General features: G+C 39.2%; 1 protein-coding gene across 1 annotated transcript in view; it reads right to left on the bottom strand.

The window, feature by feature from the left end:
* The window catches only part of BABAM2 (BRISC and BRCA1 A complex member 2), a 409,960-nt gene that overhangs the window by 308,647 nt on the left and 80,656 nt on the right, over positions 1-20,657 (bottom strand). Inside the window, exon 4 of the mRNA XM_045978616.1 lies at positions 7,402-7,496. Coding sequence (XP_045834572.1) covers positions 7,402-7,496 — 95 coding nt within the window. The remainder of the gene's footprint in view (positions 1-7,401; positions 7,497-20,657) is intronic.

The raw sequence follows: 20,657 nt of genomic DNA, 5'->3' as shown, positions 1-20,657 counted from the left end.
GCATAAGCCCCTCAGAAATGCACAGATTCACTGAGACACACACAAAAACATTCACGGCAGCACTGCTCACAACAGCAAACACCTGAAAAGAATCCAAATGCCAATCAGTACTAGAACAGACAAATAAACCGTGCTCTGCTGGCGCAATGGAATGAGCTAACAACAACGAACCACAGGGGTGAAGGTCATAAATAAATGTTGCACAAAAGAAGTCAGACACCCAAGTACAGGCTGTATGACTCCGTCTGTAGAAAGCTCAAAAGGAGGCGAAATTAACCACGGTGATGTAAGTCAGCACAGTGTTTACCCCTGGGCCAGGAAGTCCCCATGATGGGAAGGGTCACTGAGTGGGGCTTCTGGAACCTGGAAATGCTCTGTTCCTGATCTAAGAGATGGTTACATGCTGTGTTTACATTTTGGAAGTTCCCCCACGTAACACACTTGTAATCTGCACACTCTCCTATAGATATGTCATTTTGTCTGTCAGTTACATAAAAATGCAGGTGATTTATACACAATCAAATACTATGCTTCTATGTCTCTGACACCTACTCTTCAGGGAGCTGGTAAAGCGCCCCCCCACACATGGCCCCACAGCACCACGTGCCTCTACTGCTGTCCCTGCCCATGTCACCTCAGGCTGCGATGCCGTGAGCGTCTCTGTCCTGAGCATTATGATCAGCCTCAGGGCTGAAGATGAGTTTTCTAAAAGTCTCAAAGGAGGCATTAAATCAATATTTTAAAAATGACAGAGGGGCGCCTGGGTGGCTCAGTGGGTTAATTAAGCCTCTGCCTTCAGCTCAGGTCATGATCCTTGGGTGCTGGGATCGAGTCCCGCATCGGGCTCTTTGCTCAGTAGGGAGCCTGCTTCTACCTCTCTCTCTCTCTCTCTGCCTGCCTCTCTGCCTACTTGTGATCTCTACCTGTCAGGTAAATAAATAAAATCTTTTAAAAAAATAAATAAATAAAAATGACAGAGAATTCTGCTTTAACCTGTACTGTCGGCCACGGCACAGGGAAGTGTCTAAGAACAAGAGCACCACACACCTAGCCAGCATTTTCTAGCAGCGGAGCGCGCAGTCCATCTCAGCAAAGTGCATCCTTCACATGTATTTCATGTACACAGGGGACGGGCACTGTTTTGCAAGGACACATTCAAAAGATGTCCTTATGGAGGCAGCACAGTGAAGAGCAGGGCAGGAGAAGTGACAAGGTGTCAACACGATGTGTCCTTCTCCACTTACATTCCATATGAGCAGAACAGAATCAGTGAAGGAACTGATAGCATTAGACTCCCACCCTGAGGATGCTTGTCCCAAACCCCAAATGGCCCTCACCTTCTTCAAACTAGGAAGTCAGACATCAGTGGTTTCCAATTCTGCTATAATTGCAACATGTCCTTCTCATTTAAACTTATGAACCACCCTTCCTCCTTTATGCAATTTTATTTTAAATTAAAGTGAATTATCACTATTACTTCTGGGGAAAAGAATTTCACAATGCCTTTTGAGGTACAAATACACCACAGGGCATTGCAAAACCAAGGCTGAAAAATCACTGCTTTGGAGATTCTGTTAACTGATATTTATCTCCCAGTTTCTCTAAAACTGAATCTCTTCTTCTATTTTGAAATTTTCATCTAAAATGGATTTTCTAGTCTTGGAAACCAGCAAATCCCCTAAGAAATACACAACCTTAAAGGAAACCTACTTACCTAACAAACATGTATTATGCAGCTCGACACACCAGGCCCTCTTCTAGTTAAAAGGATGTTGGGAGTGAAGAAAACAAATTCATTCTCTCACGAGGCTTCCATTCCAGTAAAGAAACAAGGATAACCTTCCATCTCAATTTACCTGGGACTATCCAATTTCAACACTAAAGGTACTACATTCTAGAAAACCCATCAGCCTCAGGCAAACCGGGGCCATTGGTCACCCTGGCAGAGAGATACCAAATAAGCAAGGAAAAATTTATCAAATAGTGGTAAGTGTAATGAAGAAAACAAAGCATGATAAAAAATAAAAAAAAAATAGAGAAAGAGAGTGAGTAACAGAGAGGGCGTTACCACTATTTTGTATAGGGACACCAGGAAAGGCCTCTCTGATATAATGACATTTGAAGAGAAGAGAACAAGCCATTCAGATAAATGGGGGAAGAGAATTCCAGGCAGAAGTGAATGAAAATGGTGAACAGCAAATCTCTAGCTGAAGCTACGATTGAATGCAATTCCTATCAAAATTCTAGCAGGATTCTTGGCAGAAATTGACAAGCTGATCCTAGGGAATGCAAGGGACCCACAACGGTCAAAGCAATCTTGGAAAAGAACAAAGTTGGAAAACTCACACTTCCCAATCTCAAAACTTATTACAAAGTAAGAGCAATCAAGACAGTGTGGTATTGATATAAGGTGAAAAGACAGATCAAAGTAATAGAATTGACAGTCCAAAAATACACCCTAACATTTATAGTCAACTGAGTTCCAACAAAAATGCCAAGACAACTCAATAAGGAAAACAGAGTCTTTCTAATAAATTATGTTTAGACATCTGGATCTCCACTTATAAAACAATGAAGTGGGGGGTATCTAGGTGGCTCAGTCAGTTAAATGCCCAACTCTTGTTTCAGTTCAGGTAATGATCTCATGGGTCATAGGATCAAGCCCTGCATCAGGCTCTGAGGACGGCGTGGAGTCTGCTTCTCTCTTTCTCCCTCTCCCTCTGCCTCTCCATGTACTCTCTCTCTCTCCCCCCTCTCTAAAATAAGTAAATCTTTAAAAAAAAAAAAAAAAAGCAGGGCTCCTACCTCACACCGCATACAAAAATTAACCGAAAATAGACCAAATACCTAAAAGTAAGAGCAAAAATTATAGAAGTTTTTAAAGAAAGATAATAGTAAGACTTCATAACCTTGGACAAAGCAATTATTTCTTAGATATGAAATCAAAAGCAAATAAAAGATAGGTAAGTTAGACTTAAACTTTCATCAAACAATACTACCTAGAAGTGAAAAGACAATCCACAGACCGAAAGAAAATTCTGGCATATACAGAGATACAATATACAAAGAACTCTTACAGCTCAACAATAAAAGCTCAGAAAAAAAAGAACTCTTATAGCTCAACAACAAATAACCCAATTTAAGAAAGAGCAAAGGCTTTAGATATTTCTCCAAAAAAGATATAAAAATGGCCAATAAGCACATGAAAAGTTGCAAATCATCATTAGCCATCAAGGAAGTACAAACCAAAACCACAAAGAGATACCACTTCATAGGCTATAATCAAAAAGATAATAACAAGTGTTGGTAAGGGTGTGGAGAAACTGGAACACTTATATGCCGGCGGGGATGTAAAACTGGATAGCCATTCTGGAAAACACTCTAGGAGTTCCTCACAATATATACAAATACCAAATCATTATGTTGTGCACTTGAAAGTAACATAATGCTAAAAGGTCAATTATACATCAATTTAAAACATTTATATTTAACTGTGGTGATGGTTGCACAACTCTGTGACTATACTAAAAACCACTGAATTATATACTTTAAAATGGGTGGATTATATGTCATATAAACTTGCTTCAATAAAGCTTTTAATTAAAAAAAAAAAATGGAGCCGTCCCCAAAATGGAAAATGATACCTCACTGGAAATAATGTCAAGCAAAGCCAAGTGGACCTTCTGTCAGAGATGTTACTATAAAAGATGGGTTCAATTAGTGATTCTCAAAAGTAGTTCACAGACAATACACAGAAATGGCTTAGAGAATTTAATGACTCTTCAGCTCCCTAACGGGTCTAATTCAGATTCCAGTGGGATCCAAGAAACTGATTTTTTTTTAAGATTTTATTTATTTATTTGAGACAGAGAGAGCAGAGAGAGAGGGGAGAGAGGGAGAAGCAGACTCCCTGTTGAGCAGAGTGCCTGATGCGGGCCTCGATCTCAGGACTTGGAGATCATGACCTGAGCTGATGGCAGATGCTTAACCGAGTGAGCCACCAAGGTGCTCCAAGAATCTGTATTTGTAACAGGCTTCCTAAATTATTCTGATGGAGAGTCAGAAGGGGAAGCACTGGACAACTACAATTCTAACTCCATGACTTTATGATTCTCCAGTATATATGAAATACCTGTCTCTGGTATCTACCTCGCATTTATCTGGATCTGGTATCTCCACCTAGTGTTTTCCATTCAACTGAGGATCTTAAAGTTCTTAATGAAACTCATCTCTGTGAATGAAGAGCTTGAATTTAAAAAGAGGTGGCTGGATTAGAGCACCTCACATATTTTTATTAACCTTACGTGTATCCTTTACTTAAGTTATTTGAAATCCTTTTAGAAAGAAGCTGGTTTAAATAAATTGAATAAATAAAAGATCGCATATAGTCTCAAAAATTTTACTTCTCAAACTGGGACACTTTTTTTCCCTCAAATATTTGTAACTTAATATACTTTTTATTAAAAAGCACAGGTATATTATAGAATCAAATGCAAAATAATTTTTATTCATTTTTAAGATACAACCCAGAAGATTCAAGGAAATTCCATATTTTTTTTTAATTTTTTGTATATTTATTAGACATTTGTATTTTTCCTACAGTGCTTTGCTGCTTTGTATTTTTTTTCCCATTTTATTTATTTTTTCAGCGTAACAGTATTCATTCTTTTTGCACAACACCCAGTGCTCCATGCAAAACGTGCCCTCTCCATTACCCACCACCTGTTCCCCCAACCTCCCACCCCTGACCCTTCAAAACCCTCAGGTTGCCCCAACCTCCCACCCCTGACCCTTCAAAACCCTCAGGTTGTTTTTCAGAGTCCATAGTCTCTTATGGTTCGCTTCCCCTCCCCAATGTCCATAGCCCGCTCCCCCTCCCCCAATGAAACAAGATGGGATTGGGAGGGAGACAAACCATAAATGACTCTTAATCTCACAAAACAAACTGGGGGTTGCTGCGGGGAGGTGGGATTGGGAAATTCCATATTTGCCATAGCAACTACTTTGGACTATGGACTACACTCCCAGAATCTAAGGGTATATATTCATTCCCTCCTGCAGTTAGTATACTTCAGGGGGGAAATCTGAAAAAAAATCTCCACATTCTGCTCTCTGCTCCATGGATAAGGAAATATGGAATCCCTCCTTCATTCAGATCCATAGTGGACTACTCAGGTTGTCAGTGACTGTGCTTTGTGCATTTCAGGAAGGAAGGGAAAAAGGCTGAACTGAACTGAAGAACTAAAGCATAGCCTCTTAACTGATGAGTGAAAAGTCCTTCCGAGGCCTGCTATGCTTAGAGAAGCATCTGCCGATGTGTATCCTGTCCTAGTGTTTTATCCAGACGACAGTGAGCACCAGGGGCACTGCTAGGGCTGGGAGGACCTCACCGGCTGGTGGAGGATGGACCCCGGTCGCTTTCCCAGGCTTGCCCAAACCACTGGTCGGTGGAGAAGCACTGGGTAGCCTGGCTGAGCACTCTGACTGACTGCAGCTGAAGAGAAAGTACTCCCCTAGACTGGCAATCTTTCTCTTAGATACATGCTTTCTTTCTTTAGGGCTGTTCCTCTTCAGCTAGTCTCACAAACATCTGCAGAAACTTCACTGAGGGACTGAATACCAAAAGAGAGGAGTTATCAAGTCTGGCACAACTATATCATTCTACACCAATTTTCTCAATACTGAAAGAGAAAAGTGGTATAAGCTGAACCTCAAGGTCCTTTTTGGCTTTGAAATTCTATGCTCTCACAATACCACCACTGAAGATGCGCCTTGCAAATTTTAAAGGCAAATCCAAAAAAAACAGAAGTTGTAGACACATTTCTTATCCTTTCCTTCACCGCATTCCCCTTCTTGTATCATCCTAGCTCAAAGCCCCTTCCTCCTCCCTCCCCTGGATTTCGGCAACAGTCCTCAACTCCGGTCCTCATCTTACTTGAAGCCATGCTGCTGACCACACTGCTGTGAGATGAATCTCCAGTTACCACCTTTCTGGGGCTCTTAACCTAGAATTCGATGTTCTTCACAATCTTAGTCCAATTGCCCTCTCTAACCTTTCCTAGCCCTTCCCTGTGTTAACTTACACTTCAGCAAACCTTCCTGTACCTTCTTCTGTAACATATTACACATTTCATTTGTTTATGTCACTTCCCCTACCTGAATTTCTCTCTGCCATACTTCCCACTTCTTCAAGAATGAGTCCAAGTCTCACTTCTAGTCCCTTCTGACAACCTTTCTTAAATTCCTGGAGCACTTAGCCTAGCACACACCTTTGGCATTTGGCTAATGCTACCCTCCACTAGCAGCTTTGGCACAGAAGAGGTCTGGAGAGATACTTCTGGCTCATTTTCTCCGGGTAAGCCCCTCAGCTTCGATATGGGGTGAATAAACACACAGCATCTACAGGATGCTGCCATGATTAAACTACAGATTTTTAAAAATCAACTAACATTTTGAGAGTAATTATTCAAAATTTTGCAGGGATGGGTTTGTTGCCAATTGCATTTTTACAGCTGTGTTCTAAAATTTAAGGTCATTCTTTAGGTTTGGGTTGATACTTCCTGTTTAACACTTCCCTTTTAAAAAAGGGAGGGGGCAAGATTTCACAGTAAATCACCGCAATTTTTAATTACAAAACTTTGAGACCAAAAAAACAAGTTCAAAAAATAAAACAGAGAACACAGTTTTGAACTACAGTCTAGGCATCTGAGCAAAATTGTACTTGACAAGGAAAAGAAAGAGACATTTTGTCTGGTCAGACCTTTTAAACAAAATGGCACATGTTTTTCTCCACCAGCAATGTGAAATGCACAATTTTTTATGTAAACCACATGTGCTCTCACAAGTACCACCACTCCTTTCCCCACTTTAACACCAGAAACATGTTACTTTAACTACAAAGTTTTTGGTCTTGCTTAATAAAGCACACTTAATCTGGTCTTTTCCCTTCTGATAGTAATACTGAGATAATATGGATACAAATCCACATTTGCCACTTTCACTTCTATAGAAAAAAGGCCTCTTGAAGAGCCAAGAAACCCTCCCCTAACAAGCTCTGTGATGAAGTGTTAGTCAACATTAGAAAATGGGATCACAGGCATGAAGTATTAAATTAAACCAATGTCTTCAACATGTCTCTTTAAGCTGAAGTAAAAATATTTTAACCAATGTGCTAGAGATTTTAATTCCAAATAGTATGAAAGCAAAACTGTAATGAAAAAAATCTTTTCTTTAAACTATGTTAACACATAAAGAGCTGTACTGATTTCAGAGGACAGAGAAAAAAGGGGTGGAAAAAAACCCCACATGTTTGGCAAATTCATCTGTCAAGCAATTGTCAAAAGCTGATTTTACTTTTCTTCAGCAAATAAAGATCATTCGAAATGAGCCTGAGGTACTCACATGCAGGGCCGAGGGGTCTGGCAGGAATTCAGCATCTTCTCCAAAGATGAAATCGGGGGGCAGCTCTGGGTATTGGGCATTGAAAATGATATCCCCTGAAAGAAAAGAAACCATCAGGCCCTTATTATTTCCTTGCTAATTTATGAATGTTCCGGGCATGCATCAGAAACACTTCTGAAAGAAGTTTATATTAGCATTAACAAAAAAAAACAAAATTTGGGGGGCGCCTGGGTAGCTCAGTGGGTTAAAGCCTCTGCCTTCGGCTCAGGTCATGATCCCAGGGTCCTGGGATCGAGCCCCGCATCAGACTCTCTGCTCCTCGGAGAGCCTGCTTCCTCCTCTCTCTCTGCCTGCCTCTATGCCTACTTGTGATCTCTGTCTGTCAAATAAATAAATAAAATCTTTTAAGAAAATTTTTTTTGAAAGGCACTCTCTGAATGATTAATTCTTCAAACGAAAGGACTGATATCATCTTTTAAACTAATATGCACAGGAGCACCTGTGTGACTCAGTAGGTTAAATGTCCAACTCTTCGTTTCGACTCAGGTCCTGGACTCAGGGTCCTGAGATGGAGCCCCGCCCACAGGGATTTACGCTCAGGGCAGAATCTGTTTGGTATTCTTGGCCCTCTCTCCCTTCACTTCTGCTCACTCTCTCTCTCTCAAATAAATAATTTTTTTAAATAAAATAAATATCCACAATATGCAATCAAAAAAACTTTATCTCCCTACCACACTATAAATATAAATACCCACATAGAAAAGCAGCAGCCACATCCAAAGTACGTGCAGACTTTTTTATAGGAAATATGACTGTCCAATCACTGCCTGCTAATTAATAAACTTTTATTGGGAACTATTTCTCTAAGGATAAAGACCTTATCTTGAAGAAATTAAACATACAAACCTTTGGTATAATGGAAAGAGTATCTGGCTTGAGGTCAAAAAAGTCAGGTTTATATCCACAATTATCCTAACTACTTATTAGCGCAATTCATCTTGGGCAAATTTTAACTGCTTTAGACATCAGTAAAAGGGGATCTAATAGTACTGATACCACAGTTTTGATGTGAAGATAGAGACAGCATGCCTGTCGCAGCGTCTGGCACACAGTAAGCACTTGGTAATGATTCAGGAGTTCTACTAGTCATTACTAATACTATCTTGAAACACAAGACAAATTACAAAGTGTCCTTAGGAAATTTCTGTTACATTCTTTCACCTCTGTTCCTTTCCTGTCTCCTTCTATAGCTTTTTTTTCCCCCCGCTGCTCACCCCAAGAACCAGTACTCATCATTCTGCTAGTACCAACCATCAGACTAGTATATCGACAATCAAACACACAAACTGGGTTCCAGCATATAAGAGTATATATGCGTGTGTACATGCACACACAATTCTCTCAGTCCAGTCATTTTTTCTGCTCAAACAATATCTACATAGTGATATCCAAATTGATGCACTCAGACTTCAGTTCTCATCTGAGCCTTTCTTCCTACATACTATGTATTTCTTTTTTTTATTTATAGGCACATATCTTTATTTCTCAGAAGTCATTTTTTATCAAGATAAAGTTATTTCCTTAAATACATGAATTCAATTAAGGTTTTTTTAATTATGTTATGTTAGTCACCATATAATACATCATTAGTTTTTGATGTAATGTTCCATGATTCATTGTTTGCATATAACACCCAGTGCTCCATGAAATACATGTCCTCCTTAATACCCATCACCAGGCTAGCCCATCCCCCCACCTGCCTCCTCTCTAAAACCCTCAGTTTATTTCTCAGAGTCCACAGTGTCTCATGGTTTGTCTACCCCTCTGATTTTCCCCCTTCATTTTTCCCTTCCCTCTACTAATGTCCTCCCATGCTATGCTTTATGTTCCACAAGTAAGTGAACCTTACTTGATAATTGACTTTCTCTCCTTGACTTATTTCACTTAACATAATCTCCTCCAGTACCTTCCATGTTGATGCCAAAGTGGGGTGTTCATCCTTCCTGATGGCTGAGTAATATTCCATTGTATATATAGTCCACATCTTCTTTTTTTTTTTCTTTTAAAGATTTTATTTATTTATTTGACAGAGAGAGATCACAAGCAGGCAGAGAGGCAAGCAGAGAGAGTGAGAGGGAAGCAGGCTCCCCGCCGAGCAGAGAGCCCGACGCGGGACTCGATCCCAGGACCCCGAGATCATGACCCGAGCCGAAGGCAGTGGCCTATTGTGGACATTGCTGCTATAAACAGCAGGATACATATAGCCCTTCTTTTCACTACATCTGTATCTTTGGGGTAAATACCCAGTAATGCAATTGCTGGGTCATAGGGTAGCTCCATTTTTAATTTTTTGAGGAAACTCCACACTGTTTTCCAAAGTGGCTGTAGCAACTTGTATTCCCTCCAACAGTGTAAGAGGGTTCCCCTTTCTCCACAACCTCTTCAACATTTATTGTTTCTTCCATTGTCAATTTCTGCCATTCTAACTGGTATAAGATGGTCTCTCAGTGTGGTTCTGATTTGAATTTCCCTAATGGCTAATGATGAACATTTTTTCATGTCTGTTAGTCACTTGTATGTCTTCTTTGGAGAAGTGTCTGTTTTTGACTTGTTTTTTGGGTGTTCAGTTTGAGAACTTCTTTATAGATCATGGATACCAGCCCTTCGTCTGTACTGTCATTTGCAAATATCTTCTCCCATTCTGTGGGTTGCCACTTTGTTTTGTTGACTATTTCCTTTGCTGTGCAGAAGCTTTTTATCTCAATGAAGTCCCAAAAGTTCATTTTCGCTTTTGTTTCCCTTGCCTTTGAAAACACGTCTTCAAAGAAGTTGCTGTGGACAATGTCGAAGAGGTTATTTGCCTATGTTCTCCTCTAGGATTTTGATGGATTCCTGTCCCACATAGAGGTCTTTCAGCCATTTTGAGTTTATCTATGTGTACAGTATAAGAGAATGATTGAGTTTCATTCTTCTGTACATAGCTGTCCAATTTTCCCAGCACCATTTATTGAGGAGACTGTCTTTTTTCCACTGGATATTTTTTCCTGCTTTGTCAAAGATTATTTGAGTGTAGAGCTGAGGGTCCATATCTGGTCCATCTCATCTCTGTGCATCTCTATTCTGTTCCATTGATCTATGTATCTGTTTTTGTGCCAGTACTATGCTGTCTTGATGATCACAGCTTTGTAATATATAGCTTGAAATCAGGCTATGTGATGGCTCCAGCTTTGCTTTTCTTTTTCAACATTTCCTTGGTGATTCAGGGTCTTTTCTGATTCCATACAAATTTTAGGATTGTCTGTTCCAGTACTTTGAAAAATGACTATGTATTTCAATGTCAAACTCAGCAAGTCTACAAACATGCTCATGGCTGTTCCTATTCCCACTCCTCTCTTCCCCTAGCTGAATTCCCTATTTCTAGGGATTCCTTAATCTCTCATGCTGTGAATTCAGTGTCCTCTTCAACCTTATCCATACTCTTTATACTCTTAGAAAACAAGTCATCACAGTTCTTCCTCCAAAATATTTCTCGTAAGGGTACTTCCCACTGCTAACAGCTCTATCCAGGCCCAGATGACCTAGTTCATACACTATGCATCCAATGAAAACAAAAATTGAACCCTGCTCTAGCCACTAATGTTCGAAGAAAAAATTCTGTTCTCTAAGAGTTGACTAGAAGAATTCAATTATCATACCCTTTGAAATGGTCTCCTGATACAAGCAAGTGTCAACACAAAGGTGGTTCTTCTCAAGGACCAGACATTTAGTTAGGGAGGCAGGAACATATACACAGAACCACAGAACACAGAGCAGTACAAGGTAGAACATATACTTGATCTTCCTAAATATCTTGCAAGTTTCCAGAGATTAAGCATACTTATACTTATTTCATATTTCCAATGGAGCAAAGTGTGACATAAAGAATATATTCAAGAAATACTCTAATATGTGAAAAAACTCTACTCTCTGAATTGGATATCTAAGTACTGACAAAAATCTACAATAAGAAATAAAGTTCAGAAGAGTTACTTCTACCTCTTTCTATAGAGAATAAATATGAGCAAGAAAATATACCCTTCATGTGTACCCAAAGAAAACAAAAACACAACTTCCAAAAGACATATGCACCCCTGTTTTTACTACAGAACTATTCACAATAGCCAAAATATGGAAGCAACCCAAGTGCCCATGGAGAGATGAACAGATAAAGAATAAACTTGAAAGAAGCTGCTGTGGCCAATGTCAAAGATGTTACTGCCTATGTTCTTCTCTGGGATTTTGATGGATTCCTGTGCCACACTGAGGTCTTTCAGCCATTTTGACTTTATCTTTGTGTACAGTGTAAGAGAATGACTGAGTTTCATTCTTCTGTATATAACTGTCCAATTTTCCCAGCACCATTTATTGAAGAGACTGACTTTTTCCACTGGATATTTTTTCCTGCTTTGTCAAAGATTCACAAACTGTGGTATATACACACTAAGGATTATTACTCAGCCATAAAAAAAAAAAAAATGTGATCTTGCCATTTGCAACAACATGGATGGACCTAGAGGGTATAATGCTAAATGAAATAAGTCAGAGAAAGACAAATACCGTATGATTTCACTCATATGTGAAATTTAAGAAACAAAACAAATGAACAAAGGGGGGGGGGAATGGAAGACAAACAAAAAACAGATTCGAACTACAGAGAACAATGAGATGGTTACCAGAGGGAGGATAGGCAGGAGGATGGATGAAATAGGTGATGGAGATTAAGAGTACTTTTCTCGATGAGCACTGAGTAACGTATGCAAGTACTGCAGCACTATATTGTACACATAAAATTAATATAATGCTGTATGTTAACATGCTGGAATTAAATTTTATTAAATAGAAAGATTAATTTTCATAAATTAATTAAAAATTAAAATGGATAAAATATTTGATAAGGCATTTCTCCAAAGAAGATATAGAAATGACAATAAACATACAAAAAGATGCTCAACATCATTAGTCATTAAGGAAATCAAAATCGAAACCACAACTTGAGGGGCGCCTGGGTGGCTCAGTCATTAAGCAACACCTTCAGCTCAGGTCATGATCCCAGGGTCCTCGGATCAAGCCATAGGTCAGGCTCCCTGCTCAGGGGGGAGTCTGCTTCTCCCTCTTCCTCTGCCCCTCTCCCCGCTCATGCTCTCCCTCTCTCTCTCTCAAATAAATAAAATCTTTTAAAAAAACTACAATTTGGTGTGCCTGGGTGGCTCAGATGGTTGAGCAACTGCCTTCGGCTCAGGTCGTGATCCTGGAGTCCCAGGATTAAGTCCTGCATCAGGCTCCCTGCTCAGCAGTAAGTCTGCTTCTCCCTCTGACCCTCAACTCATGCTCTCTCTCTCTCAAGTAAGTAAATTTTTAAAATCTTTTTTAGGGCGCCTGGGTGACTCAGTGGGTTAAGCCGCTGCCTTCAGCTCAGGTCATGATCTCAGGGTCCTGGGATCGAGTCCCGCATCGGGCTCTCTGCTTAGCAGGGAGCCTGCTTCCTCCTCTCTCTCTGCCTGCCTCTCGGCCTACTTGTGATCTCTCTGTCAAATAAATAAATAAAATCTTTAAAAAAATAAATAAAAAATAAATAAATAAAATCTTTTTTAAAAAAACGCAATCTGATACTACTTCATACCACCTATGATTGCTACAATCCAAAAGAACAACAAGTGTTGGTGAGGATGTGGAAAAACTGAAACCCTCATACTCTGCTGGTGGGGATATAAAAGGGTGCCATCACTCTAGAAAACAGTTTGGCAGTTCCTCAAACTGTGAAATAGAGAATCACTTTTTGACCCACCAATTCCACTGCTACGTACATACCTAAGGAAAATGAAAACACGCATCCACACAAACACTTGCACATGAATGTTTGCAGCAGCATTGTTCACAACAGCCAGAAAGCAGAACCCAAAGTCCATCAACTGATGAATGTAGAAATAAAATAAAATACGGTATGTACGTACAATGGAATATCGTTCAGCTATAAAGAAAGAAGTATTAGTGCCTTTTATAATATGGATGACCAGGACGCCTGGGTGGCTCAGTCACTGAGCGTCTGCCTTGGGCTCAGGTCGTGCTCTTAGGGTCCTGGGATCGAGCCCCGAATCTGACTCCCTGCTCAGCAGGAAGCCTGCTTCTCCCTTCCCCTCTCCCCCTGCTTGTGTTCCCTCTCTCACTGTCTCTCTCTTTCTGTCAAATAAATAAATAAAATCTTTAAATAATAATAATAATATGGATGACCTTGAAAACTTTATACTAAGTGAAAACAGATACAAAAGTCCACAGATAGTGTATGATTATTGTATAATTCCATTTATATGCAATGTCCAGAATATGTAAATCCACAGAGATAGAAAGAAGACTAATGGTTGCCAGAGGCCAGGACAGGGAGAGTGGGGAAGGACTGCTAATGATAATGAGTATAAAGTTTCTTCTGGTGGGGATGAAAATCAATGTTGGAATTAATACTGATGGTTGTACAACTTTGTGAATATACTAAAAACCACTGAACTGTACACTTCAAAGAGTAAACTGGATGGTGTAAGAATTATATCTCAATAAAACTGTTTTTTAATCTGATGCAAAAATCTATTCTATTTTAATCTTAAACACAAATATATTAGCAAGTGGCTACTCAAGGGTTATGAGTAAACTTATTTTTTAAAAATAAAATCATCTTGGGGGCGCCTGGGTGGCTCGGATGGTTAAGCATCTGTCTTTGGCTCAGGTCATGATCCCAGGCTCCTGATCGAGTCCCCCATCAGGCTCCCTGCTCAGTGGGGAGTCTGCTTCTCCCTCTCTCCCTGTCTATCCCCCTACGTGTGTTCTCTCTCTCTCTCTTTCTCCCTGTCAAATAAGTAAATAAAATCTTCTAAAAAAATAAAATAAAATCATCTTGAAAATAGAGTTGGAGAGTTTTCCATTTAAAGAAACTCTACAATAAGGTCTTTTTAAAAGCAAAGAATATTTTTATAAGATGAATACTAACAAAGATTTTTATTTTCAAGAAGATCCCCCAGGGGCACCTGGGTGGGACTCAGTTAAGCATCTGACTTTTTTTTTTAATGCAGCCAAAAGTATTTGAATATACAATAATTCTTTAAAAAACAAACAATGCATACCAGATTAGCACACCCTCAACTAAAAAGATCTCTTTGGAGAGAAAGAGGGAGATTACTATATTGCATACAGTAAAAACATTATACAAGTATATTTCAAAACAAGGGAATAATTTAAATATCTTTCAGAATCTCATACTCTTAAAAATTTTAGAATCTCTCAAATACTTACCTCCAGACCTCAAAGAACTCCTGAAGCACTTTGCCTCAATACTCTATAGCCTCTTTGGAATAAAACTGGCACTGTTTTCTTGCTATGGTGAACAGCCAGTAAATCAGTCAAGAACATTTATCAAAAACCCACCATGCACAGATGCACACACTGGACACCTGGGGAGTTATACAGGAAGTAGAGAACATAGTATGTGACCTCAAGGCAGGGATGGTGGAGAAAAGACCAACACAAATCATACAGGAGAGCAATAACATTGTATTTCCTTTATTCCACCCTGGAGAAGATGATACGAACAGAGTACACATTACTTGGATACTGCTTACTTCAACTTTTCATAAAATGGAAGAGTAGGCAAGAGAACAAAGAAATAAAAATAGGTCCAGAGGTGATACAAGGTGAGGTTAAAAAAAGGAAGAAGGAAAAAGTAAAGAAACAAAACCCCTAGAATGGCTGGAAGTGTTATGACCACCTGACAACCAAATGGTAGTTTCGCATCTTGTTTCCCAGAACCCCTTAAAGATTGCCAGGCTACCACAGTGGGACCAATGGGGCAGAAGTTCTTCCCTGGAAAATACCTACCTAACGTGGCTCATAATATTACACATACATGAACTCACAGAAATCCCAGATGTAGTTAGTTTTTATTCACACACTGGTACCTTGGCAGCTGACAATCTTTTTTTTTTTTTTTTAAGATTTTATTTATTTCTTTAACAGAGATCACAAGTAGGCAGAGAGCCAGGCAGTGAGAGAGGGGGAAGCAGGCTCCCCACTGAGCAGAGAGCTAAATGCAGGGCTCAATCCCAGGACCTTGAGATCATGACCCAAGCTGAAGGCAGAGGCTTAACCCACTGAGCCACCCAGGTGCCCCAGCAGCTGACAATCTTTAGAAGCTACAGCACCGTCCCCAGAAGGCCAATCACCAGATCTGCAGGATGGACCAGATGTCCTGCGCCCCAGCTACAGAAAGAACACAGCTGGTCCACAGGCTCCTCTCCTTAGTCTTACATCAGTGAAATACCATCCTGTTAGTTTGTCTATCTTAAAGTTTAAGTAAGTGCTAGGAAAAGTTTCAAAGAAACAATTCAGATGGTAAATAACCAAAGACCAAAGAATTATCCCCATCAACTGCTGCATAACATGGTAACTTACTGAAACTCCAAGTATAGGAAATAAGAGTCAGACATCAATCTTGTGGAAATGCCAGGATGACTGAGATTTTCAGCGGAAAGGTAGGTTCAAGCAGTAGTTTTACAAAAGACTTCGCAGAGGTGACTCATTTCCAAGAGTTCGCTCCAACTCTCGATAATGTTTCCTTATGCTTAAATTTAATTCTCTGTCTCTCTAAAAACTTCATCCACTGGATCTTAAAAATTTATGGAATGATTCTAGTTTCATTTTAATATCATAGCCGTTCAATGATCTTCAGGCAGTCCTTGTGACCTCTCTTTCAACCTCACCATGAGTCACCTCTTCACCAGGGGAAATACTCCAGTTTTTTTCACGATTCCTCACATAACGTGTCCTCAGTTTCCTTTACTGCCCTCTCCTCTCTCTTCTCTGCATGGGTACCAGTTTGTCTGTAGCCCTCCTCCAGGATAATAACCCAGAACTACATATAAGATTCCAGGTTTCCTCTGAAGAACACAGAATCAAGTAAAAAAAAAAAAAAAATCCATGCCTTCATTTTAGATGCTAAACTTCTATTAATAAATACCACTGCAAACTGAAATTGCTTTTTTGGCAGCCACATCAGTGTTGATTTGTATTGTGCTTCCTATCAACTAAAAGCCCAAGACTTTTATATACACACTATTGCTAAGCCATATATCTCTCATTCTTAATTTGGACAGCTGAATTTCGGAATCCATTTCAAGATTTTAAATTTATCCCTATTATATTTCAATCTTGTTAGATTTATCTCTCTATTTACAGCCTGTTATAATATTCTTAGATTCTATTCCAATTTTGGGTTGGCACTCCCAGTTCTGAGTTATAAACAGATATAAGCTTGCTTCTGGAAAACTCCCTCTCTGGCAGCCACAGTTCAATTAATCAGTACCTCTTGGGTACAATCATTTAAATAATATTTATCCAATAACACCACGAGACTAAACATTCATCACAAGGATATCATGAAGAAATTTATCACGTGCCTCAAAGATGTACTACTCTTTGCCCTACAAATTCAGAGATAGGGCCAATGATTCCATTGTACAGCACACACTCTGTCTTGAGAGGTAGAATTTCTTTTCCTATATCAAGGAAAAGAGACTATAAAGAATTATCGTATCTGAGAGTTGGCATAATTCGCATGAATCATGTCCTCAAAAACTACCTGTAGGAGAAAGGATGGAAACGGGGGCAGATGAAACAGGTCATTTAAATTGGCCTCCTTTCCTTATGAGACTTCCTTCTATGAGATCCCTATCTCTAGACTGAGACTACATCTAATCCTTCTTTGCATTCCTAAAACTGTGCTGTACAACAGAAATACAATACAAGTCAGTACCTAATTTCAAACTTATTAGTAGCCACACAACAAGAATAAAAGGGTGAAATTAAATTTTAAACTATTTCTTATAATTTTATATATAGTACAATTCTCCTCTTTTGTGTTCAAGCACATGAGTTTTATGGCATGCATAGATTCGTGCATATATAGATCTGTGTAAACCACCAAAACTAGGATACAGAACAATTTTATCACCCACCCAAATTTCCTCAGGCTATCCCTTTGTAGTTAAACTTTCCCACCATCCCTCAGCCCTGGCAAGCTCTGATCTGTTTGTTCTCTGTTCCTTCAGTTTCACATCGGCCAGAATGTCATACAAATGGAATCATATGGTATGTAACCTTTGGAAACTGGCTTCTTTTCACTTAGCAGAGATATTTAAGAACTGGCCAAATATGCTGATATATTTAAATGCATCTATCAACAGTTTGTTCCTTTTTATGGCTGACTAGTGTTTCGTTCTACGGATGTACAGTTTGTTTATCCATTTACCCAATGGATGACATTTGGGTTAGTTCCAGTTTTTGATGGTCATGAATAATGTTGCTACAACTATCAACGGATAGGTTTTTGTGTAAACATAGAGTTTACTTTTCTAGAGAAATGATTATCCTTTCTGGATACCTAGAGTGGAATCAGTAGGTCGTATGAAAAAATGTATCTTTAACCCTAAAACAAACTATCAAACTGTTTTCCAGAATGGCACTTTCATTGAACAGTCACACAAAGCAGGAGCATTTCAATTGCTGCACATTCTCACCAACACTTGCTGTGGTCAGTTTGTCGTCGTCGTCACTGCCCTTGTTGTGTTTAGTCTTTCTAATAGGTGTTTCACGGCATCTCAGTGGTTCTAATTTACCTTCCCTAATGACACATGAAGTGGAGCATCTTTCCATGTCCTTACTTTGATGTGTGTATCTCCTCTGGTGAAATCTGTCTTCTGTCAGATACGTGATTTGCAAATATTTTCTCCCACTGTGTCTTATCTACTCAAACCCTCAAAAGCATTTTCAGTGGAGCAAAAATTTTTAATTTTGGAGAAATCCAATTTATCAACTTTTTTTGAGGACTGGGTTTTTTATGTTGTAGCTAAGAATTAATTGCCTACCTCAAGTCACAAAGACTTCCTGCTATGGCTTCTCAGAGTTTGATAGTTTGAAATTTGACATTTCAGAATATGATTTGAGTTATACTTTGTACATGGTTTAAGATACAGGTCAAGATCCTTCTTTGGGGCGCCTGGGTGGCTCAGTGGGTTAAGCCGCTGCCTTCGGCTCAGGTCATGATCTCAGGGTCCTGGGATCGAGTCCCGCATCGGGCTCTCTGCTCAGCGGTGAGCCTGCTTCCCTCTCTCTCGATCTGCCTGCCTCTCTGTCTGCTTGTGATCTCTCTCTGTCAAATAAATAAATAAAATCTTTAAAAAAAAAAAAAAAAAAATCCTTCTTTGGAGGCAGGGAGAGCCATATGAATGCCTAAGTGTCCCAGCAACATTTGTCAAGAAGACTATCCTTTTTCCATTGAAGTGCTATCGCATAACCGTGAAAAATCAACTGACCATATTTACGCAGTTCAATTACTAGACTGTTCTGTTTTATTGATCAGTATCTATCCTTTCGCCAATACCACAATGCCCGAGAATCAGTCTTAAAATTAAATAGTCTGATTCCTCCAACTTTGATCTTCTTTTCTTCTTTTCAAAATTATTTTTATGATTCTAATTCCTTTGCCTTTCAAAATAAATTTTTTGTCTTTTACATATTTTATTTATTTATTTGAGAAAGAGTGAGAGTGAGAGAGAGAGAGACAGTACAATCAGGGGAAGGAACAAAGGAAGAGGGAGAAGCAGACTCCCCACTGAGCAGGGAGCCTGACGTAAGGCTTGACTCCCAGGATCTGGGATCATGACCTGAGCCGAAGGCAGATGCTTAACCAACTGAGCCACCCAACTACCCATACTTTTTTTATTTCTTATTTAAATTCAGTTTAATTAGCATATAGTGTGTTATTAGTTTCAGCAGAATTCAGTGATTCATCAGTTGCATATAACACCAAATACTCACTACATCAAGTGCCCACCTTAATGCCCATCATCCAATTATCCCATTCCCCCATCAACCTCCCCTCCAGCAATACTGTCTGCCTCCTATAGTTAAAAGTCTCTTATGGTTTGCCTCCCTCACTGTTTTTATCTTATTGTATTTTTCCTTCCCTTCCCCTATGTTCATATGTTTTGTTTCTTCCATTCCACATATGAGGGAAATAATATGGCAATTGTCTTTCTTTGACTGACTCATTTCATTTAGCATAAAATACCATCTAGTTCCATCCACATCACTGCAAATGGTAAGATTTCATTCTTTGTGATGGCTGAGTAATATTTCATTATATATATGGATAAAGAATATATATATATGTAAATTATATATATCTCCATTCATCTGTCGCTGGGAATCTGGGCTCTTTCCATAGTTTGGCTATTGTGTTGTGGACATTGCTGCTGTAAATATAGGGCTGCATGTGCCCCTTTGAATCACTATGTTTGTATCCTTTGGTTAAATACCTAGTAGTGCAATTGCTAGATCATAGGGTAGCTCTATTTTTAACTTTTTAAGGAACTTGCATACTGTTTTCCAGAAATGGCTGCACCAGTTTAAATCCCCACCAACAGTGTAAGAGCGTTCCCCTTTCTCCACACCTTTGCCAATATCTGTTGTTTCCTGACTTGTTAAAATAATATTTTTTAAAGATTTATTTATTTATTCATTTGACAGAGATCACAAGTAGGCAGAGAGGCAGGCAGAGAGAGAGAGGGGGAAGCACGCTCCCCGCAGAGCAGAGAGCCTGATGCGGGGCTCGATCCCAGGACCCTGGAATCATGACCTAAGCCGAAGGCAAAGGCTTTAACCCACTGAGCCACCCAGGCGCCCCGAAGTAATATTTTTAATATCTATAAAATCCTACTGGGATTTTCATGGGGATTGCACTAAAACTATAGATAAATTCAGAAAAAATAACAAGTATATTGGGTCTTCCAATCCATGAATATGGTATCTTACCATTTACTGGGGTCTTCAATTCCCTTCACTTGCATATAAATCCTGAACATAGCTTTTCAGATTTATAACTAAGTATTTTTTCTTTTCCTTTTTTTTTTTTTTTGGTAGGATAGGTATTATAATGGCACTTTATTAATATTTTGTTTCCAATTGTTCTTGCTAGTATAAAGAAATAGGATCTAAAAAAAAAATGGGATTGACTTTCTTACACTGACCTTGTATCCTACATCTCTGAAAAACTCACTTATTAGTTCTAGAAGATTTTTAGAAATTCCTTGGGATTATCTATGTAGACAAATATGTCATATGTGAATAAAGGCGGTTTTACCTCTTCCCTTCCAATCTGTATACCTTTCTTTTTTTTT

The sequence above is a fragment of the Meles meles genome, chromosome 15 (genome assembly GCF_922984935.1).
Source record: "Meles meles chromosome 15, mMelMel3.1 paternal haplotype, whole genome shotgun sequence".
Taxonomy (NCBI): Eukaryota; Metazoa; Chordata; class Mammalia; order Carnivora; family Mustelidae; genus Meles; species Meles meles.
Note: the sequence above shows the minus strand (reverse complement) of the source record. Positions and strands in the feature narration are given on the sequence as shown.